The sequence below is a fragment of the Gnatocerus cornutus genome, chromosome 9 (genome assembly GCF_029298725.1).
Source record: "Gnatocerus cornutus isolate USDA-ARS CGAHR chromosome 9, icGnaCorn1.1, whole genome shotgun sequence".
NCBI classification, from domain to species: Eukaryota; Metazoa; Arthropoda; class Insecta; order Coleoptera; family Tenebrionidae; genus Gnatocerus; species Gnatocerus cornutus.
In genome coordinates this window covers 14,645,639-14,670,498 of record NC_142241.1, presented here as the reverse complement: position 1 = coordinate 14,670,498, position 24,860 = coordinate 14,645,639, and the positions used below count along the sequence as shown (strand labels likewise).

At 34.3% G+C, this 24,860-nt stretch overlaps 1 protein-coding gene across 2 annotated transcripts in view; it reads left to right on the top strand.

Moving 5' to 3' along the window:
* Window positions 1-24,860, top strand: part of LOC148169100 (uncharacterized) — a 125,779-nt gene that overhangs the window by 65,314 nt on the left and 35,605 nt on the right. For both annotated transcript variants that reach the window (XM_088044658.1, XM_088044657.1), the window contains exons 2-3: window positions 16,383-16,937; window positions 23,986-24,099. In XM_088044658.1, the coding sequence (XP_087900784.1) occupies window positions 16,420-16,937; window positions 23,986-24,099 (632 nt within the window). In that variant the 5' untranslated portion in view covers window positions 16,383-16,419. The remainder of the gene's footprint in view (window positions 1-16,382; window positions 16,938-23,985; window positions 24,100-24,860) is intronic.

Here is a 24,860-nt window from a genome sequence, read left to right as displayed (position 1 = left end):
TTTGAAATCAAATACAAATTATGTTTAAAATTTGCGAAAAAAACGCTGCTTTATCAAGTTAGTTTTCAAAATTATGACGGCGCAGTGGCAAACTACGTTTACACCAAAATTTCACAAGTCACTTCATTCACTTTTATAAAGGTTAATTTTGATTAACACGGGCATGTTGCACTTTATGGACACCAGAAATCGTTAATTAACATCGACAAAGCGACAATTTCACCAAGTAAGACTTTTGTTACAATCTAAAGCGAGCCAAAGGATAGATGTCATTTGTGACACAAGATGTTGACAGACCGGTGTAAACGTAGTTCCCAATTTTGACGTAATGAAATTGGAAACTAACTTGATAAAACAGCATTTTTTTCTCAAATTTTGAAGACAATTTGCATTGAATCTAAAATAACAACTGAGATATTTTAAACATATTTATATTAAAAAAAATTAAATTAGGGATTGATGTCACAAACCCTCACGATTACCTAAAAATTACATTTTTAAGGCGTCGCGCCGCCAAAACTATTAGTGATAAAAAACACATTTTTGCGTCAGCTTCTAGAGCTTTGTTAACTGTGGGCGTATGCAAATTTTGAAAATTTTATCTTTAAAATTAAAGATGATTTTGGGGGTGGACACAAGTGTTGCCGGACCCTGTATACTATATAATATACCTTCGTAATTTGTAAGCTTTTATTTTATTTATTATTGAATAATAAATGAAATAAAAGCTTATAAATTACGAAGGTGTTTTCAAAATTTAATAATGAAATTTATATTGCTGTGTCAAAGTTGGGCCTTATGCAGATGTCGGGTCTTACATTTAAGTGACTGATAGTCTTTTACCTGCATGTTAACACACACTAGCACAACAGCACTAACACTACCACTGCGCAAAAAAAATCGGGTTCACTAATTACACTCCGCGAAGAACCGAAAACGCAACATCCCAACACCAGAAAGAAAAAAAATCCTACCTTGTGAGATCCAACGTCGCCATCGTCTTCGTACACGAACTTACTGCAATAGGAATTTTTTATTAGAAATTGGTACCACTGTCAAACAGTCAGTTAACTTACCCTTTAGTCCGGATCCCGAAGCTGTATCGGCAAGCTCCTACCACTGCATCCCCCTCTAGGCACCAGAAAGCAGGAACCACTCACTCACTTTGTTTCAAAAACGGTTTTAATTTTATTTTTAAGGCACTAAACTCTCGCGCACTAAAAATAACTTCGGCACTGTTTTGTAAAACTCGATTTTTAACTTTGACACTCGCGGAAGTTCCGAATTTAAGAAGAGTTATAAATAGTAAAATTTATATCATTTAGCTAAATATAATTTTGTCTTACCTGTATGTTAACACACTAACACAGTGTCACTACCACTATCACTTGTCAAACAACGAATGCACTCACACTCCGCGAACAACTCGTAAAGAAAAACATGCCATCGCAAGGTCCTTCGTCGTTCAAATCCCGTCACCCAGAAGGAAAAAATCCTACCTTGTTGGATCCAACGTCGCCATCGTCTTCGTACACGAACTTACTGCAATAAAAAATTTTTATTAGAAAATTGTACCACATATTCAAACTGTCAGTTAACTTACCCTTTAATCCTGATCCCTAAGCCGTATCGTCGCGCTCCTGCCATTGCATCGCCCTCTAGGAACAGGAACCACTCACTCGACTTTCGTTTGACTATTTCGCGCACTAAAAGTACTTCGGCACTGTTTTGCGAAACTCGACTTTGAATTTGAACACTCGCGGAAGACGCGGTGACCGAATTTACGAAGATGTAGAAAAGCAGAAATTTTACAATGGCGAACGAGGATGAACAATTTCGGAAAATGCCGAACAATCCCAGATCCTACCTTTATGGCTTCTGCGATGATAGCTGTAATTAAAGAAATAATTATGAGTATTTGTACATTTTTGAAGGAATGAAATATGTTACCCTTAAATCCTGGCCACGTACTGTATCAACAAGCTTCTTTCTACCTCTGCATCCCCCTCTTGGAAGCAGGAACCACTCACTCATCGCTCACTTTGTTTTAAAGACAATTTTAGTTTTATTTTCAAGACAATACTGAAACTGAACTCGCGCACTAAAAGTTTCGGTACTCGCCGAAATCAATGTCGGAAATAGACTAGAATGAATAGGAATAAAAGAGAAAATTCCAGTAGATAATTTGGCAAAATTTGGAAAATTAGGGGGAAAACTCAATAGAAATAAAAAACTTGAGAAAAATGAAAATAGACAAAATGGCGGAATAAAGAAAATTCATAAGATAAGACTCTCTCCCTCCCCTTTTGGGTCTCAAAGTTAACCCCCGTGAGTACATTACTTTGACAGCTAACTAAACTCCCGCTGACTCCCGTTCCTACTTCAATGTTCTAGCCCCCCCAACAAGAGAAAAAATTCAAACGCGCGCTAACACTAGCCCAGTGTAGGTGGCTACCAACTGTCCAGCCGCCGCCAGTTCTTCGGTGGTGTCTAATGCATACCAACAGAATGTTGGAAAAATGAAAAAAATGAAGCAATACCCTAATGGTCTATTCCAACCATTGCGGTATGACACAATCCGAACCTGGAGAACCTAATTGACTAACGTTGGCCCTTGTGTCTAACCGGTAAGTGAAGCGACCGGCCCTCTACGCCGGGTTTCTATACCCCCCGCCTTAAGGTTCATCCACCCCCTCTAAAATATAAATTCGTGGGGCCCAAGCAGTAACTTGGGTAAATAACTTAAATTGACAAAGTAATGTGCAGACGCACGCAAAATGTACCTAACTTCCTAAATTTACATACCTACGTGGATGAACGTAATTCCCCTTGGTTAATGTTGATGTAGCAAATAAACTTTACCCATTTTCGAGTCTTACCTGATGAAAATGTGGAATTTTCAAAACTAATTTTAATTGGTGAAAAAATTGTAGTAAAAGGGCAAAACCAAGATCGTCATAGAAAAAAGGAAATTTTAGAAACGAGTATAAAAGAATTAAATCTCTTGAACAAGAACGGCTAAATGAAGAATTTTACGCAGTGGAGGAAATATAAGAGAGATACAACTAAACTGTCCAACATTACTGAATCTTTCGTCTTATATTTTTAAAATGTTTAAAGATTTCGAGCGACCGAAGTTAGGATGATATCTGCAACAAATAAATACGTATTAAGTAAAAGGGACGAATATTTATGTACAAACAATGCACGCTCACTTTTAAACCATCGTACAAGTCCTAACGTTAAGGGGGTCCTGGCAATCAGTAAATCGAGTCCGCAGCACGTCTTTCTTACTCAAAACTCGGAGCACAACTAAATAAATAATAACAATCCCAGATCCTACCATTATGGCTTCTACGATGGTAGCTAGAATTAAAGAAATAATTATGAGTATTTGTACATTTTTGAAGGAATGAAATATGTTACCCTTAAATCCTGGCCACGTACTGTATCAACAAGCTTCTTTCTACCTCTGCATCCCCCTCTTGGAAGCAGGAACCACTCACTCATCGCTCACTTTGTTTTAAAGACAATTTTAGTTTTATTTTCAAGACAATACTGAAACTGAACTCGCGCACTAAAAGTTTCGGTACTCGCCGAAATCAATGTCGGAAATAGACTAGAATGAATAGGAATCAAAGAGAAAATTGCAGTAGGTAATTTGGCAAAATTAGGAAAATTAGGGGGAAAACTCACTAGAAATAAAAAACTTGAGAAAAATGAAAATAGACAAAATGACGGAATAAAGAAAATTCATAAGATAAGACTCTCTCCCTCCCCTTCAAGGTCTCAAAGTTAACCCCCGTGAGTACATTACTTTGACAGCTAACTAAACTCCCGCTGACTCCCGTTCCTACTTCAATGTTCTAGCCCCCCCAACAAGAGAAAAAATTCAAACGCGCGCTAACACTAGCCCAGTGTAGGTGGCTACCAACTGTCCAGCCGCCGCCAGTTCTTCGGTGGTGTCTAATGCATACCAACAGAATGTTGGAAAAATGAAAAAAATGAAGCAATACCCTAATGGTCTATTCCAACCATTGCGGTATGACACAATCCGAACCTGGAGAACCTAATTGACTAACGTTGGCCCTTGTGTCTAACCGGTAAGTGAAGCGACCGGCCCTCTACGCCGGGTTTCTATACCCCCCGCCTTAAGGTTCATCCACCCCCTCTAAAATATAAATTCGTGGGGCCCAAGCAGTAACTTGGGTAAAAACTTAAATTGACAAAATAATGTGCAGACGCACGCAAAATGTACCTAACTTCCTAAATTTACATACCTACGTGGATGAACGTAATTCCTCTTGGTTAATGTTGATGTAGCAAATAAACTTTACCCATTTTCGAGTCTTACCTGATGAAAAGGTGGAATTTTCAAAACTAATTTTAATTGGTGAAAAAATTGTAGTAAAAGGGCAAAACCAAGATCGTCATAAAAAAAAGGAATTTTAGAAACGAGTATAAAAGAATTAAATCTCTTGAACAAGAACGGCTAAATGAAGAATTTTACGCAGTGGAGGAAATGGTGTAAAAAAATTCAAGAGAGATACAACTAAACTGTCCTACATTACTGAATCTTTCGTCTTATATTTTTAAAATGTTTCAAGATTTCGAGCGACCGAAGTTAGGATGATATCTGCAACAAATAAATACGTATTAAGTAAAAGGGACGAATATTTATGTACAAACAATACACGCTCACTTTTAAACCATCGTACAAGTCCTACCTTTAAGGGGGTCCTGGCAATCAGTAAATCGAGTCCGCAGCACGTCTTTCTTACTCAAAACTCGGAGCACAACTAAATAAATAATGACTACGGGCTATATTAAATAACCATTATTTAACTCTTTTTTTTTAAATAAAAACGACTCCCGATGTATTTGTAACTGACCTGCCATTTCACTAATTAGGAACAATGCAACTCAATCAAATTACATCATCTGCGTAAAAACAAGACTAAAACGCACTTGAAATTATGATAAATTAGTAAGGTGTCTTTAGTTCAAACACAAACCTTATCAGAGTCAATTCTGTGAAACAGGCTCCAGAACGCTGCAGGCGGAGTTAAACCTAAAAAAAAGTCTTAATTAAAAAGTAATAAATAATAAATAAAATGATACAAAATGATATGTTTATCTGGATATGATTGTTTTGTGCCTTATAATTTTGTTTTAAAGAAGTGAAAACGACTGTTACTTATACGAGTCGCTTAAATGCAAAACCTGGCATCTGCATTTTATACCCTAATTTTCAGAGCAATCGAGAAAACTTTTCTAGCGCTTAATAAATAAAGATAAAATTAATAATAATCTATAATAATAAATATATATATAATAATATATATACTATAAAATATACCTTCGTAATTTGTAAGCTTTTATTTTATTTATTATTGAATAATAAATGAAATAAAAGCTTATAAATTACGAAGGTGTTTTCAAAATTTAATAATGAAATTTATATTGCTGTGTCAAAGTTGGGCCTTATGCAGATGTCGGGTCTTACATTTAAGTGACTGATAGTCTTTTACCTGCATGTTAACACACACTAGCACAACAGCACTAACACTACCACTGCGCAAAAAAGTCGGGTTCACTTACACTCCGCGAAGAACCGCAAACGCAACATCCCAACACCAGAAAGAAAAAAAATCCTACCTTGTGAGATCCAACGTCGCCATCGTCTTCGTACACGAACTTACTGCAATAGGAATTTTTTATTAGAAATTGGTACCACTGTCAAACAGTCAGTTAACTTACCCTTTAGTCCGGATCCCGAAGCTGTATCGGCAAGCTCCTACCACTGCATCCCCCTCTAGGCACCAGAAAGTAGGAACCACTCACTCACTTTGTTTCAAAAACGGTTTTAATTTTATTTTTAAGGCACTAAACTCTCGCGCACTAAAAATAACTTCGGCACTGTTTTGTAAAACTCGATTTTTAACTTTGACACTCGCGGAAGTTCCGAATTTAAGAAGAGTTATAAATAGTAAAATTTATATCATTTAGCTAAATATAATTTTGTCTTACCTGTATGTTAACACACTAACACAGTGTCACTACCACTATCACTTGTCAAACAACGAATGCACTCACACTCCGCGAACAACTCGTAAAGAAAAACATGCCATCGCAAGGTCCTTCGTCGTTCAAATCCCGTCACCCAGAAGGAAAAAATCCTACCTTGTTGGATCCAACGTCGCCATCGTCTTCGTACACGAACTTACTGCAATAAAAGATTTTTATTAGAAAATTGTACCACATATTCAAACTGTCAGTTAACTTACCCTTTAATCCTGATCCCTAAGCCGTATCGTCGCGCTCCTGCCATTGCATCGCCCTCTAGGAACAGGAACCACTCACTCGACTTTCGTTTGACTATTTCGCGCACTAAAAGTACTTCGGCACTGTTTTGCGAAACTCGACTTTGAATTTGAACACTCGCGGAAGACGCGGTGACCGAATTTACGAAGATGTAGAAAAGCAGAAATTTTACAATGGCGAACGAGGATGAACAATTTCGGAAAATGCCGAACAATCCCAGATCCTACCTTTATGGCTTCTGCGATGATAGCTGTAATTAAAGAAATAATTATGAGTATTTGTACATTTTTGAAGGAATGAAATATGTTACCCTTAAATCCTGGCCACGTACTGTATCAACAAGCTTCTTTCTACCTCTGCATCCCCCTCTTGGAAGCAGGAACCACTCACTCATCGCTCACTTTGTTTTAAAGACAATTTTAGTTTTATTTTCAAGACAATACTGAAACTGAACTCGCGCACTAAAAGTTTCGGTACTCGCCGAAATCAATGTCGGAAATAGACTAGAATGAATAGGAATAAAAGAGAAAATTCCAGTAGATAATTTGGCAAAATTTGGAAAATTAGGGGGAAAACTCAATAGAAATAAAAAACTTGAGAAAAATGAAAATAGACAAAATGGCGGAATAAAGAAAATTCATAAGATAAGACTCTCTCCCTCCCCTTTTGGGTCTCAAAGTTAACCCCCGTGAGTACATTACTTTGACAGCTAACTAAACTCCCGCTGACTCCCGTTCCTACTTCAATGTTCTAGCCCCCCCAACAAGAGAAAAAATTCAAACGCGCGCTAACACTAGCCCAGTGTAGGTGGCTACCAACTGTCCAGCCGCCGCCAGTTCTTCGGTGGTGTCTAATGCATACCAACAGAGTGTTGGAAAAATGAAAAAAATGACGCAATACCCTAATGGTCTATTCCAACCATTGCGGTATGACACAATCCGAACCTGGAGAACCTAATTGACTAACGTTGGCCCTTGTGTCTAACCGGTAAGTGAAGCGACCGGCCCTCTACGCCGGGTTTCTATACCCCCCGCCTTAAGGTTCATCCACCCCCTCTAAAATATAAATTCGTGGGGCCCAAGCAGTAACTTGGGTAAATAACTTAAATTGACAAAGTAATGTGCAGACGCACGCAAAATGTACCTAACTTCCTAAATTTACATACCTACGTGGATGAACGTAATTCCCCTTGGTTTATGTTGATGTAGCAAATAAACTTTACCCATTTTCGAGTCTTACCTGATGAAAATGTGGAATTTTCAAAACTAATTTTAATTGGTGAAAAAATTGTAGTAAAAGGACAAAAGATCGTCATAAAAAAAGGAAATTTTAGAAACGAGTATAAAAGAATTAAATCTCTTGAACAAGAACGGCTAAATGAAGAATTTTACGCAGTGGAGGAAATATAAGAGAGATACAACTAAACTGTCCTACATTACTGAATCTTTCGTCTTATATTTTTAAAATGTTTCAAGATTTCGAGCGACCGAAGTTAGGATGATATCTGCAACAAATAAATACGTATTAAGTAAAAGGGACGAATATTTATGTACAAACAATGCACGCTCACTTTTAAACCATCGTACAAGTCCTACCTTTAAGGGGGTCCTGGCAATCAGTAAATCGAGTCCGCAGCACGTCTTTCTTACTCAAAACTCGGAGCACAACTAAATAAATAATGACTTTACGGGCTTTATTAAATAACCATTATTTAACTCTTTTTTGTGAAATAAAAACGACTCCCGATGTTTTTGTAACTGACCTGCCATTTCACTAATAAGGAACAATGCAACTCAATCACATTACATAATCTGCGTAAAAACAAGACTAACACGCAGGAAAAATTACCACACCGTCCTTGTCAAAAATTATATTTCTTTATAAAATTGCTGCATTTTAAAGATGACAATTCGTTATTACTTCGCCTCTCGTTTCAAAAGACATTTAATACGACGCAATTTTTCTTAAAACTATTTCTTTACATTAAAAACTTGTTGTATTTAGCCTGTCTTGCAATAATCAAATTGAATAATTACACGTTAAACCAAATTTCAAATTTTTAAAGCTCGTCTTTTTTGAACTAAAGTTCAAACATGCCTAAATAATAAATGATGAAGCAATGGTTTCACAAAATTTAAACATTTGATTTTCGCGGGGCCCCAAGTTATATTGATTCCTTGGATGCAAAAAGACGCCTGGGTCACATCAGGATTTTTAGCGAAAGGCATTTATTACAACAAAGGTTTATTAGTGTGGCCATTATTTTGTATAATTGGACTTAAAATTGGCCAAAATATTCGCGAATTTTTCAGTTATCCAACTCTTTTTTTGCCAAAAAAAAACCGAATTGTTTGTTGGTGGTGCGGTACCGCTCAACTTGACTACCCTTCAACTAGTTACATAATTGAAGGATGAAATGAATACGTAAGACCTCAATGAATTCCAGCACAGTGGAAAAGACACAAGCCAAAAAGAGAATTTCTAGTAACACGTCACTCGAGCGAATCTTACTGACTCAGCGATTATAAAATTGAGTTTTAAATGTGCTTTGAAATAAAATCTAAATTGCAAGATTAATTAATTGGGCGATTAATTTTAAGAAAAATGTTTCCGTCTAAATCGATTCTTACTAAGCATAAACACTGCGTATATTACGCTGCTTTAGTTAATAGTAACGAGCTGAAAAATGGAGAATGAAACGCGCCTAACTTTTCTCTGAACTGAAAACTCTCCAAAATGTCTAGAAATGAATACAGGCTAGTACTTCACCTTTCAAGATGTTTTCTCTGAGCAGCACTGTGTAGCACAAGTCACCGAAACGACCGTCTTTATCAAAAGTCGAAACACAACTGATTCCAATTAAGAGATTAATATGTAATTTCCTAATTGTTTATAACTACCTTTTTCATAAGCGAACTGATCATCAAGAAGTTTTCTAAAATGTGTGGTTATTTGCTGCGTTAGCATTAATAGCTATTTAACAAACAAGTTGGTTAATGAAAGCGAATAATAATTGAGCGATTTTAACCGAAATAAGCGAAATTATTAATTGCCCATTAGCCATAGAGTTAGTTACAAAACTTTTCCGGAAATCAAATATTGAAAAATTCACCAAAGGTGGTTCTGTAACCAAATATACAAAAACTAAAGTTTTTTAAAAATATCATAATAAGTACTCAGCCCAGCGCTGAGTTTTGTAGGTTGTTGGAAAGCTCATTAGATTAGCTTTTTAAAACACTGACTATTTTTTTGAGAAATAAATCTCATTGTCACATTTGAAATAGAAATATTTAAGTCAAAAATCCTTCTATTTCCCATGTGTAAAAAATTACGAAAACGTATTCAAACATGAAGCATTGTTTGATTGAAATTACCTATTGAATCCAAACTTCGAGGCAACTAAATACACTTCTTGTTTAAGTATCATTGTGCGCCTCCTCCATGTTAACAAATTTTGCTTAAGAGCATCGAAAACTTCAAAATCTCCAAGAAGTTACTAGATTTATTATAATTGAACGATTTTGGTATCGAGTCAGCTCTGGAAGCAGAAGATAAGAATAAAATGAGCTCAAGTCTCACCGTCGCGATATTGTGTTGTAAACTTTTACTCTTACTCTTAGCAAGTTTCCAAAGAATTCTCCTTGAGACGTCGGCACGTTACTAGATTAAACTTTGAATATCTTAGGTGTAATAAATTCCTATCTTCGGTAGTTAAAAAAATGGGCGTGTCTCCGCATTTATTTCATCTCTCTCCCCTTGAAACTTCTGACTCAACATTACTGTTGATATAAAACGTGCCAACTCGCGATGAAGTTTTATAACTTGAAATTTACTGCGCACTCGATTGATTGCGATTAAAAACAAATTATCATTGGAAAAGTTCTCGCAAAGCGGGGATTCCTATATAACATTTTGAATAATTGTTTTTTGGGGAGAGACGCCCTTGGGTCTCTAAATAGCCGTGATAATATGAATATACGACAAGATACGACATTCCAAGTTCTCTTCGCGGCTCATTACATTGAATGCTTGTCAACTTTGTGTTTGGTGTTTGTCTTTGGTGATATCATCGATTTGGCCCAATTTTGGGAAGCACGACGGAACTGTTATCTTGGCGCATCCACCATTATTGAAATAAAAACCGGACGCTGCCTGAGTGTTTTTATATTATATCCCTTGAATTTGAGTTTCATTATTCGTATATTTTCTGCAGAAGTTATATTATTTAGTAACTTTTCTAATATCCTCGTCACAGTGAAATTAGCGGCAATCTTCAAAGACTTTTTTATATTCAGGTTTCCGCTTTTACGAGCGAGGTTAATGGAAGGGCTCTGCAAGTGCTAAGCGTGGATATTATTCTAGAGCCATACGCCAAACAGTCGTGAAAGAAACGGAAAAAGAAAGAAGAATGAATATTTGTCACCATTTTTACGAGCTCGCGTTGCCCTTTTCGTTAACACAAATTAAAAAATTTGTCGTTCTGAGGACCCAGAAGTAGAAAGCCTAAAAGAAATTTAATAAACCAACAAAGTTTCAAGCAAAAGCCTCAAATAATTTGAATATTCGGATAATCCCGTTTTGGCGGATTCGAACTCAAACTATGTAAGACCGATTTCTCAGGTAAAAAATCGCAAGAAAAACAATTTCGAAAAAGTTTTTTTTTATTTACCTTAATTCCGGAAATATCGAACAAAATTGTTTTCGAATTTCCAAAATTCTGGCCCTCTGGCGAAAAACTCAATTTCGTTGGCTATTTGTTGACCAATTTTTAAGAATCTGACCTTTTCGGAATCTACGTAAAAATCTCCAAAAAGTTAGCGAGATATCGATATCAGAAGATTGGCATAGTTTTAGTCACGAATTTTTGCGAAAATTTGCAAATTTCGACTGTAGAAAAATCAAAGAACTATTTCTTATGTAAAAAATCGCGAGAAAAACGATGGCGCAAACAGCATTTCAATATCTGAAATAGTTTCCGAGATATCGAGCACGAATTGTTTTGAACCTTCTAAAATTTGGCTATGGCGACAACCCAAAAATTAAAACGGCCATAACTCACTTATTTGTTAAAAAAAATAAAAATTCCCATGTTTTTGGATTCAGCCTGACATTCTGCGTAAAATGAAACCCAAATTTGTTGAGTTTGCTTATTAAATAAACGAGGCATTGGCCAAAAACTGTTTTGAAAACGTCATTTTAGAGTGATTTTCAATTAAAGTTTTTAAAATGAAAACGACGTTCAATAGCTTTGAATTATACATTAGTCGAAAGAGGCGCTCAAAATCTATAAGCTGGACAGATTTGAGATCGATCGGACAAATAGTTTACATGCTATGGCCAAAAATAAAAAAAATGAAAAATTTTCATCGTTTGAGTCGGAATTTTTTTTCGCAAAAAATCGACTATCGAATTTTGGTTCTTTGAAAACATTTTCTAATGTAAAATGAGCCGAGAAAAACAATGGCGCAAACCGCATCTCAATATCTCTAACAGTTTCCGAGATATTTAACTTCAAAATTAAGAAAAATTGGGAATATTGAAAATCAACTCTTCGAAATTTTGATCGGTCATAACTTAGTTATTTGTTGTCGGATCTAAATTTCAATCCCAAATTTGGAATCAGAGGAAAATTGTGCGTACACTAAATATCGATATCAGAAGTTTGGCATAGTTTAAGACATAAATTTTCACGAAAAACTTTCGACTATTGAAAAATCTAAGAACGATTTTTAAGAACGAAGGTAAAAAAGAGAGAAAACGAAAATGAATGTTCCTGACAAAAAACATATTCCAAAGAATCATTAAATCATTCATATCAAGATTTGGCTTTATTTCTGTTATCACATTTATAACATTTATAACATAATGACGGGCTTGCTCTTAAAGATTTAGGAAGCTGACTTAGGGCCCGATTTCAAGTCAGTGGCGCAAAATTGCGTTGACGCAGTTGCTAAGGTAGCAGCAGTTTGATTGGGGTTGCTAAGACGCAACTCTAATTTGCAATGCCGCAAGTCAACATGAAATCGGGTCCTTAGTGCACTAGATTCACACTTTAACGTCGAGCCGCTTAAAACAGAGTTTGACAAGAGAATAGACGATATTTTCAACAATAGAAAAACATAACCGTTGAAAGATCTTTATCTTTTCCGTTTTCATATCTCCAGGGAATGATACGAAGTTCTGAACAAGCAACTGATAAAATAAGTTTTAATCGTCAAACATTTGTGCCACAGACACAAAGTGAGCAACAGAATTTCTTTCTCAATCCTGAAGGTCTCAAAATAAATCACACGTAATTGAAAAAACACACAAATGATGTTATTCTGCGCAAATCAAATAAAACTTGAAGAACAAATTAATAGCGGGTTTCGAAGCATGGAATTGAAATTCGCGTTCTTTAGCAGAGAAACGAACCATAATAACCAAGAATTAAATTTGATTGAGCGAATGTGTATTCTAGATTGTTGGGAAGATTTGATTATAAAATTTAATTAGCATCTTCCAGAGAAGTTCAACAAAATTCTGGTCCTGCTTAACATTCCATTAGAAACATTTTCTTTTAATTAATTTTTTAATGAAGACAAACTATTGCAGGCAAGTATTTTGTGTCGAGTAATTAAGTTAATTAGCACACGACGCGACGCGACGAAACTTTAATCAAATTAAATTTTGACCACACGTGTACAATTAATAATTTAATAAATGCATTTTGAAAACTTCGTAAATCTCTTTGATAACCCTCATCGCAGCGATAATAAACTTGTAAACTTGTTCCAAGAGATCAATGCTTGTCATTATCTAAATTACAAGAACTGCCAACAAGTTAACTCTAGTAGATATAATTCCTGATTGACAAATGTTATCGAATTGCAACAATTATCCAGTTTGTAGCAGGACTAAATCAATAAACGCCAATCTATCGCTGGAACAGTTCGGATTGGTGCTGATGGAAATGTTTCCTTTTGTAATAAATTCCCGGAGAATTTATCTTCCCAATTTACATTGTAAGATTTAATATGTAAAATATAAAAGTTAGTCGTCAAAAACCAACAACTTTTCAACCGCCGTTTCTGTTCGATAAAGTTTTATTTGTTTTTTTTTGTTAAGATTGCAACAAAATGACCTCGTAAACATTTTCCATAAAACCATCAAGTTTCATAGTCGCTTTAAAAATGTAATAAAAATTGGCCTCCGCGAGTGTTTAATAATAATTTTACTTTGTCATGGAGTCGAATTCAAGGAAAATGTTTTGTTTTGATTTTCAATTTGAGAGAAAGAATACAAAGCAAATATGCAAGCGTAAAATCAAGAATAACTTTTTGGTGACGTGTGGGAAATGCCAATTCCCGCAGTCCAAAAACGCGGTTCTAGAGAAAACGTCGTTTTTCATATGTAAACGAAATGCCATTACTGGCCATTATAAACTCGTGAGAGTTAACGCGCTCATGATCCAAAATTATCTCGTTCGCCAATCGTTTAGCAATTTTCTTACTTACTTAAGGTACGCATTTAATTTATCATTATTGTATAGTAATAGAACTCCGTCAAATTAGAAAATTGTAGACCAAGAGAGACATTTTTTAGATTTTTTTGTTTTGGGAACGAACTAAAATTTGCACTGTTCCAAACAAAAATTTGTAATTCTGGTAATTTTACTGTTATAACAATGAAATTTAGGGAATTTACTAGTTTGAACATGCTTATTGACTCCACCAAATCAGAAAACTGTAGAACCAAAGAAACAATTTTTAGATTTTTTTATTTTGTGAACGAACTAAAATTTTGCAGTTTTTCAAAGAAAAATTTGTAATTCTAGTAATTTTACTGTTATAACAATGAAATTTAGGTAGTTTACTAGCTTAAACATGTTTATTAACTCCACCAGATTAGAAAACTGTAGAAAAAAAGATACAATTTTTAGATTTTTTATTTTGCGAACGAACTAAAAATTTGCAGTTTTTCAAAGAAAAATTCGTAATTCTGGTAATTTTAATGCTATGACATTGAAATTTGGGGAGTTTACTAGCTTGAACATGTTTATTAACTTCACCACATAAAAAAACTGTAGAACAAGAAAGACAAATTTTAGATTTTTTTGTTTTGCGAACGAACTAAAATTTGCACTGTTTCAAACAAAAATTTGTAATTCTGGTAATTTTACCGTTATAACAATGAAATTTGGAAAATTTACTAGTTTGAATATGTTTATTGACTCCACCAAATTAGAAAAGTGTAGAACCAAAGAGCCAATTTTTAGATTTTTTTTATTTTGTAAACGAACTAAAAATTTGCACTTTTTCAAACAAAAATTTGTAATTCTAGTAATTTTACTGTTATAACAATGAAATTTGGGGAGTTTACTAGCTTAAACATGTTTATTAACTCCACCAGATTAGAAAATTGTAGAACAAAAGATACAATTTTTAGATTTTTTATTTTGCGAACGAACTAAAAATTTGCAGTTTTTCAAAGAAAAATTTGTAATTCTGATAATTTTAATGCTATGACGTTGAAATTTGGGGAGTTTACTAGTTTGAAGATGTTTATTAATTCCACTAAATTAGTAAACTGCTGAACAAGAGAGACAATTTTTAGAATTTTTTATTTTGCGAACGAACTAAAATTTTGCACTTTTTCAAACAAAAATTTGTAATTCTGGAAATATCACTGTTATGACAATGAAATTTGGGAAATTTACTAAATTAAACATGTTTATTAACTCCACCAAATTAAAAAACTGTAGAACCAAAGAGACAATTTTTAGATTTTTTTGTTTTGCGAACGAACTAAAATTTGAAGTGTTTCAAACAAAAATTTGTAATTCTAGTAATTTTACTGTTATAACAATGAAAGTTGGGAAATTTACTAGTTTGAATATGTTTATTGACTCCACCAAATTAGAAAAGTGTAGAACCAAAGAGACAATTTTTAGATTTTTTTTATTTTGTGAACGAACTAAAAATTCGCACTTTTTCAAACAAAAATTTGTAATTCTAGTAATTTTACTGTTATAACAATGAAATTTGGAGAGTTTACTAGCTTAAACATGTTTATTAACTCCACCAGATTAGAAAATTGTAGAACAAAAGATACAAGTTTTAGATTTTTTATTTTGCGAACGAACTAAAATTTTGCAGTTTTTCAAAGAAAAATTTGTAATTCTGGTAATTTTAATGCTATGACATTGAAATTTGGGGAGTTTACTAGTTTGAACATGTTTATTAACTCCACTAAATTAGTAAACTGTTGAACAAGAGAGACAATTTTTAGAATTTTTTATTTTGCGAACGAACTAAAAAATTTGCAATTTTTTGAACAAAAATTTGTAATTCCGGTAATTTTAATATCGACAATAAAATTTAAATACTTTAGAAACATGACGATGTTTATTAACTTCACCAAATAAGAAAACTGTAGAACCAAAGAGACAATTTTTAGTTTTTTTTATTTTGCGAACGAACTAAAAATTTGCAGTTTTTCAAAGAAAAATTTGTAATTCTGGTAATTTTAATGCTATGACATTGAAATTTGGGGAGTTTACTAGATTGAACATGTTAATTAACACCACCAAATTAAAAAACTCTAGAACAAGAGTTGTGAGCGAATTAAAAATTTGCACTTTTTCACTGATACACTGATAAATATTTATTAAAAAAATTGTAAACTCTTTATAAATTATGTATAATCTGTCTTTCTGTTACCTTCTTTATCTATCATTTATCTGCATAATTGAGCTTAAAAGTTTGTAATTATTCTAAAAAGTGTAGTCGATTTAACCGAAACGAAGATTTGATGTAATTTCCGTTCAGCAAACGACGTTTTACATGGAGTAGATAGGACTACTCGATTCCAAACTTCGAAATCATTCATCAAATCTTTTGACACATTTTTATCTAAACTACAAACTCGCCAAAAAGAATGAGATAAATACGTTGCATTAATCTGCTCATATTTATTCGAGTAAATCCCACCTGAATCGATTCATAATTATAATTCCAATTAATTCGCTATTGATCTGTTTACGAAAGTATTTTAACTGAAACTTGTCCTTGTTCCAGGTCAGAATGCATCTCGCGCTCATCTAACCCCCCAAAAATGCTCCCCTTTTTACTGCTTCTCGTCATCGCAGTGTCAGCAGGAGGTCGTCCTCGTTGTGGGGGTGTCTTAACCTCCCCCCGAGGCATTCTCCAAACTCCCGGCTTCCCGACGAAACTCCCCATTCCCATTCATTGCGAATGGGTTATTGAGGCACATAATTTCACACCTGCAAACACTTCAATCGTCGTTTATTTGACGCAACTCTACGTCCACGAAGGGTTGTCCTTCACCGAATATGAAGTTTATGACAAGACGTATCAGATCCACGGAAGAGAGATACACACAGTGAACGAGACGAATGTCGTTCAAGTGCGATGGGTGCAAACATTTCAGAATTATTTAGTTATCACTTTGAAACTGGATAATATTGATAGTGCCCACTTGCGGGTGTTGGATCGATTTCTTGACGTTTACGGGTTTAATATTACTTATGAAGTGACGAAAGGACCGGTGAGGACCGACTCGTGCACGATTATGGACTGCGGATTCACTGGGATTTGCTACGATCATTACACGTGAGTTTTGTCCGACTTGTACTTAAAACACAAGCCTACTTACTGAGAGTTTCAATGAAATTCGAGTTCGTGTAATCTCTAGACATCTTCGCATTTTGTTCCAAAGTAATTAAAATATTTGATCCCGTTTTTGAGCGAGTGATAATTACTTCTGAAAAGGGTCGAGTGATTTGATTACGTGAAAGCAGAACTGTCCTTTAAATAAATCATTACTAATTGTGTTGATGGATACGAAGTAACAACGTTAAGACGTTGATGTAGACTTCCATCAGAGTTTGAAAGGGATCCTATCTGAAAATAGACTCGACAGAACAAGCACGAGGATTACTGAACGTTTTACAATTTTTTTTATGTCTCTGCGATCTTTGAATAAGTTCTAATAAACGTGCTGTGGGTGAAAAAAATGGAGATAAACCCGCATTTTGTTCATTTCTGTTAAAACGAAAAAGATCTAAGGAATTATTCAATCTGATTAAAATATTTAAGGCCACCACAAAACGACACCACAAAACGACACCAAACGTAGTTTTTTTTTTTTTAGATCACTCGAAACACTACACTCCACGAGCGTTTTCGCGAATAAAGGATTAGCAAGTTGTGGCGCAAAAAATATGAAAATTGTAAAACATCTGACCTTGTTGGTTCCACCGCTGCCATCAGCTTCATAGTTGCGAACAAACTGTAACAAAGAAATCAAAGTTGAAATTCCGTTACAATATTTGAAAAAGGACCTACCCTTTGATCCGGCCCAGGACGCGGTCTCGTCAGATTCCAGAACTCCTCCATACCACAATCTTCCGGGAAACACTCACACGACTTTACTAACACTTTCACTTTTAATTTCACTAATGCAACCCGCACCAAAAAAACCATTTAATACTTTACGGCACTTTATCAACGGGTTTTAAATCGCGGCACTTTTCACCCGATACTAAGTTATGTTGGATTAACTGAAAAAAATTATTGAATGGGAATAATAAATTCAGTACCTACGCCACAGTTGTTGGACGTAAGCATACTTACCAAGAGATTGCCCACTTTGTCACAAACACGAAATTGATTTGGAATTTTTGAACTTGCTAATCTAATTATTCGTACAGTTGGCGCGATAAATGGTAAAAAAATAAAAATCGTACCTTTTTTGACAGTTAGAATGCTGTCGTTCGCCTAGGGGAGAAACAGCTTCTTTTCGAGGAAACCAGGAACCATCGTCAACACTTAAAGTTACTTTTTCTGTCAATATCACTTATACACTTTCACAGTTGGCATCTGTAAAAAAACAAACGAGATTAATAAAGGATGTAAATTCACACCATAATTTGTAATTCTGGTAATTTTAATGTTATGGCAACCAAATTTGGGGGATTTTGTAGTTTATTAACTCCACCAAATTAGAAAACTGTAGAACAAGAGAAACAATTTTTAGAATTTTTTATTTTGCGAACAAACTAAAAATTTGCAATTTTATAAAAAAAAATTTGTAATTCCGGTAATTTTAATGTTACGACAATTAAATTTGAAAACTTTAGAAACATGACCATGTTTTTTAACTTCACCAAATCAGAAAACTGCAGAACAAGAGAGACAATTTTTAGATTTTTTTATTTTGCGAACGAACTAAAAATTTACACTTTTTCAAACAAAAATTTGTAATTCTAGTAATTTTACTGTTATGACAATGAAATTTGGGGAGTTTACTAGCTTACACATGTTCATTAACTCCACCAGATTAGAAAACTGTAGAACAAAAGATAGAATTTTTAGATTTTTTATTTTGCGAACGAACTAAAAATTTGCAGTTTTTCAAAGAAAAATTTGTAATTCTGGTAATTTTAACGCTATGAGATTGAAATTTGGGGAGATTACTAGTTTGAACATGTTTATTAACTCCACTAAATTGGTAAACTGTTGAACAAGAGAGACAATTTTTAGAATTTTTTATCTTGCGAACAAACTAAAAATTTGCAATTTTTTAAAGAAAAATTTGTAATTCCGGTAATTTTAATGTTATGACAATGAAATTTGAGGACTTTAGAAACATGGCCATGTTTATTAACTTCATCAAATAAGAAAACTGCAGAACAAAAGAGACAATTTTTAGATTTTTTTTATTTTGCGAACGAACTAAAAATTTGCACTTTTTCAAACAATAATTTGTAATTCTGGTAATTTATGAAATTTAAGGAAATTAGTAACTTAAACATGTTTGTTAACTCCACCAAATTAGAAAACTGTAGAACAAGAGAGACAGTTTTATGATTTTTTTGGCGAAAAAACTTTTGCAAATTAGGGAATTCACTACTTTTCTAATTTATTTGAACTGTTGGCGCAGAAAATGGTAAAAAAAATAAATCTGACCTTTTTGGAATATTCGAATGCTGCCATTCGTCACGGGGAAAAATTGCCTTTTTTCCAGGGCACCAGGAAGCATCGCCAACTTTTACAGTAGTTACACTTTTTCTGTCAAAATCACTTTTACATTTTCACAGTTGGCAACATGAGATCTGTAAAAAAAGAAAACAAGATTAAGGGAAATAAATCTACCACCATGGGCAGAAACAAAATTTAAAAAAAAACGCAGAAATTAAAATTAAATTTGACCTACATTTGGAGGTTAAATGCTCCAAAAAAACTTAATTCACACACCAGTATCTGAAAGTGAAAGTCGGAGTGGGAGGAAAGCTCACAACTAGGTCAATTTCCCTTAAATAGACCGATTCCCCTTAAATAAAACATTGATAACTTTCACTTTCATATTCACATTTTCCGCACAAAACTCCAAGGTGGCCGCGCCGCGGATCAAGTCGAATTTTGCATCAACGCCACCCAAAAAAATCAAGTATGTACTTACGAAATCAAGCCGTTCAGCTATCGCCATATTTGGTCATTTCGATTTTTGGGAAAAATCAACTTTTCTTGATTTTCTCGGGGTGCAAACAGTACTAGGGGTAGTACAACCCTTTCAGATACTTTGGAGCAGCAAATTTCACTAGTTTCGGGGGTTGTTTAGATGTTTTTTTCCCAAAAAAAACACGAGAAAAAAATTAGTGACCTTTCACCACCAAATTCATGGTACGACTACTTCCGAAAAGACGCGATGTCGTTGACCCTCACGAATTAATAGATGCGAAATTAGGAGAGAAATGGACCAATCGTGGCGTCGCGGTTTCCAGGTGACAGATAACCTAAATTGTGCATTGAAAAAAAATATATTTTTCTTAGTTTTTCTGTTGTTCTGTTATAATGAAGGTAAGCTAACTCGTATAGAATCAAATTTATAAATTAATTCTATAATTCAAAAGATAAGAACTACGTAATAAATAAATAAATAAATAAATAAATAAATAAATAAGTTTGAGTGCACTGTCTTCACAGATAACAGCTCATTGAATTGTTGGAACTTGCAAACAACAACAAACAAAATAGCTAAACGTATTATTTAATAATGTTTCTCATCAGAACGTTAAGTTAGATTAAACAAGATTTTACCCCTTTAAACCCAGCAGCCGGAATCTATTTTCAGCCACCAGTTTAAAACCAATTTAGCTTATCGCATTTATTTCAAACGAATGAAGATTCATGTTGATAGACCTCGTCTTTGATTTTTTTGGACCCAGACGACAATTTATCGCCCAAGCGACTCGTAATAAAAAAAATTGAAACAAACAAACAAACAAAAATTTTAAGAATTTTTTATTTTGCAAACGAACTAAAAAGTTGTAGTTTTGTAAAGAAAAATTTGTAATTCTGGTGATTTTAATGTTATGACAATGAAATTTGGGAAATTTACTAGTTTGAACATTTTTATTCACTCCACTAAATTAGAAAACTGTAGAACAAAAGAGACAATTTTTAGAGTTTTTTATTTTGTGAACGAACTAAAAATTTGCGGTTTTTCAAAGAAAAATTTGTAATTCTGGTAATTTGAATGCTATAACATTGAAATTTGGGGAGTTTACTAGTTTGAACATGTTTATTAACTTCACCAAATAAGAAAACTGCAGAACAAAAGAGACAATTTTTAGAGTTTTTTATTTTGTGAACGAACTAAAAATTTGCGGTTTTTCAAAGAAAAATTTGTAATTCTGGTAATTTGAATGCTATAACATTGAAATTTGAGGAGTTTACTAATTTGAACATGTTTATTAACTTCACCAAATAAGAAAACTGCAGAACAAAAAAGACAATTTTTAGATTTTTTTATTTTGCGAACGAACTAAAAATTTGCACTTTTTCAAAGAAAAATTTGTAATTCTGGTAATTTATGAAATTTAGGGAAATTAGTAACTTAAACATGTTTGTTAACTCCACCAAATTAGAAAACTGTAGAACAAGAGAGACAGTTTTAAGATTTTTTCTTGGCGAAAAAACTTTTGCAAATTTAGGGAATTTACTACTTTTATAATTTATTTGAACTGTTGGCGCAGAAAATGGTAAAAAAATTAAATCTGACCTTTTTGGAATATTCGAATGCTGCCATTCGTCAACGGGAAAAAATGGCTTTTTTCCAGGGCACCAGGAAGCATCGCCAACACTTTTACAGTCACACTTTTTCTGTCAAAATCACTTTTACACTTTCACAGTTGGCAACATGAGATCTGTAAAAAAAGAAAACAAGATTAAGGGATATAAGTGCACCACCATGAGCAGAAAAAAATAAAAAAAAACGCAGAAATTAAAATTAAATTTGACCTACATTTGGAGGTTAAGTTCCAAAAAAACTTAATTCTCACACCAGTACCTGAAAGTGAAAGTGGGAGTAGGAGTAAAGCTCACAACTAGGTCAATAATAATTAAATAGGCCGATTCCCCTTAAATAAAACAGCATTGATAACTTTCACTTTCATATTCACATTTTCCGCACAAAACTCCAAGGTGGCCGCGCCGCGGATCAAGTCGAATTTTGCATCAACGCCACCCAAAAAATCAAGTATGTACTCACAAAATCAAGCCGTTCAGCCATCGCCATATTTGGTCATTTTGATTTTTGCGAAAAATCAACATTTCTTGATTTTCTCGGGGTGCAAACAGTACTAGGGGTAGTACAACCCTTTCAAATACTTTAGGGCAGCAAATTTCACTAGTTTCGGGGGTTGTTTAGATGATTTTTTCACAAAAAAACACGAGAAAAAAATTAGTGACCTTTCACCACCAAATTCATGGTACGACTAGTTCCGAAAAGACACGATGGCATCGACCCTCACGAATTAATAGATGCGAAATTAGGAGAGAAAAACCTAATTCACACACCAGTAAATGAAAGTGAAAGTGGGAGTGAGAGGAAAGCTCACAAGTAGGTTAATTTCCCTTAAATAGGCCGATTCCCCGTAAATAAAACATCACTGATAACTTTCACTTTCATATTCACATTTTCCGCACAAAACTCCAAGGTGGCCGCGCCGCGGATCAAGTCGAATCTTGCATCAACGCCACCCAAAAAAAAATCAAGTATGTACTCACGAAATCAAGCCGTTCAGCCATCGCCATATTTGGTCATTTCGATTTTTGGGAAAAATCAACTTTTCTTGATTTTCTCGGGGTGCAAACAGTACTAGGGGTAGTACAACCCTTTCAGGTACTTTGGGGCAGCAAATTTCACTAGTTTTGAGGATTGTTTAAATAATTTTTCCACACAAAAACCACGAGAAAAAAAATTAGTGACCTTTCACCACCAAATTCATGGTACGACTAGTTCCGAAAAGACACGATGGCATCGACCCTCACAAATTAATAGATGCGAAATTAGGAGAGAAAAACTTAATTCACACACCAGTAAATGAAAGTGAAAGTGGGAGTGGGAGGAAAGCTCTCAAGTAGGTCAATTTCCCTTAAATAGGCCGATTCCCCGTAAATAAAACATCACTGATAACTTTCACTTTCATATTCACATTTTCCGCACAAAACTCCAAGGTGGCCGCGCCGCGGATCAAGTCGAATTTTGCATCAACGCCACCCAAAAAAATCAAGTATGTACTTACGAAATCAAGCCGTTCAGCTATCGCCATATTTGGTCATTTCGATTTTTGGGAAAAATCAACTTTTCTTGATTTTCTCGGGGTGCAAACAGTACTAGGGGTAGTACAACCCTTTCAGATACTTTAGAGCAGCAAATTTCACTGGTTTCGGGGGTTGTTTAGATGTTTTTTTCCCAAAAAAAACACGAGAAAAAAATTAGTGACCTTTCACCACCAAATTCATGGTACGACTACTTCCGAAAAGACGCGATGTCGTTGACCCTCACGAATTAATAGATGCGAAATTAGGAGAGAAATGGACCAATCGTGGCGTCGCGGTTTCCAGGTGACAGATAACCTAAATTGTGCATTGAAAAAAAACATTAATTTTATTAGTTTTTCTGTTGTTCTGTTATAATGAAGGTAAGCTAATTCGTACAAAATCATATTTATGAATTAATTCTATAATTCAAAAGATAATAAGTACGTAATAAATAAATAAATCATTTTGAATGCACTGTCTTCACAGATAACAGCTCATTGAATTGTTGGAACTAACAAACAACAACAAACAAAATAGCTAAACGTATTATTTAATAATGTTTCTCATCAGAACGTTAAGTTAGATTAAACAAGATTTTACCCCTTTAAATCCAGCAGCCGGAATCTATTTTCAGCCAGTTTAAAACCAATTTAGCTTATCGCATTTATTTCAAACGAATGAAGATTCATGTTGATAGACCTTGTCTTTGATTTTTTAGGTCCAGACGACAATTTATCGCCCGAGCGACTCGTAATAAAAAAAATTGAAACAAACAGTTGAGTTTATCCAAAACGAGTCTTTGAAATCCCTGGAAACAAATGTTGCTAAACTATTAAAGAGATAAACCTCACGTTGTGCGGTAGTTGAATTATTTTCGACCGCGTATTTGCTAAAAGCGCGGTTTTCACTAATTTATAGTCATTTCCGGGTGTAACGCCATTAATTTAACAGCGTCCCAGAGTATTGATTTGTTGGTTAGTACTCTCCGATTTATGGAGTCCATTATGGCCCATAGTTGGCTGAATTTGTTTTAAATAGAATTTGTTTTCAGGAGATTCAGCTGTGACTGTTTTCCCGGATATTCAGGACCCCAATGTTCCTCAGGACCCAGCTCGTTCTGTATCAGCGAGGAAAGTCCCACTTGCAAAAACGGAGGCACTTGCATGTAAGTGTAATAATTATTTATAACATAAAGCCGAGTTTACGAGGCCTTCCGCATTACAGACGAATTGCTTATTATTTCTCCCGGTTCCTAGAGGACTTTAATGACGACGGGGGGTCTATTACAAAGTTTTATGGCTCCATTATGCACGAAATTTATCTCTTTAATAGATAACTGGGCGGAGTAGAGAAGAATTTGTCTCCACGTTACATAAAAATAGCGAAATACTAAGTAGGGAACTGTTCGAGTAATAAAGAAGTGAAAGATTCTTCAAGCTCCCAATAAAAGTTATCTAATAATGACAAACGTGACTTTGGGGTGTTATGAGCGCCACACATGCCATCGGCATTGTCACGAAGAACTAATATGACTGCAGTTTGGATATTAATATGTATGCATCATGAAACTTGAATACGTTGTTATTAGGGCATATTATTAGCAATTAAGTAGATGGAGATGATATAACAACAAGGATCTCGTATTCTAAATTGAGGTCAATCTGTTTTCCTTTGTGCTTTTAAATTGTAATTTAATGGCTAAGTTTTGTTCTTCAGCTTTAAAGTAATTGGAATAGTTTGGAATCTAAAATGTCGAACTTTTTTTGCGAAATTCTGCGTAAAAAAGAACCAAAAACACAATTTTACTCCAAAAATAAGCGAGATGTTACCAAGGTATCTCTTGACAAGAAACGTGAAAAAGGAATAAAGAATAACAGTATGAATAATTTATAAAGAACTTTTAATAAAGTTAGTAGTTTAAACCAG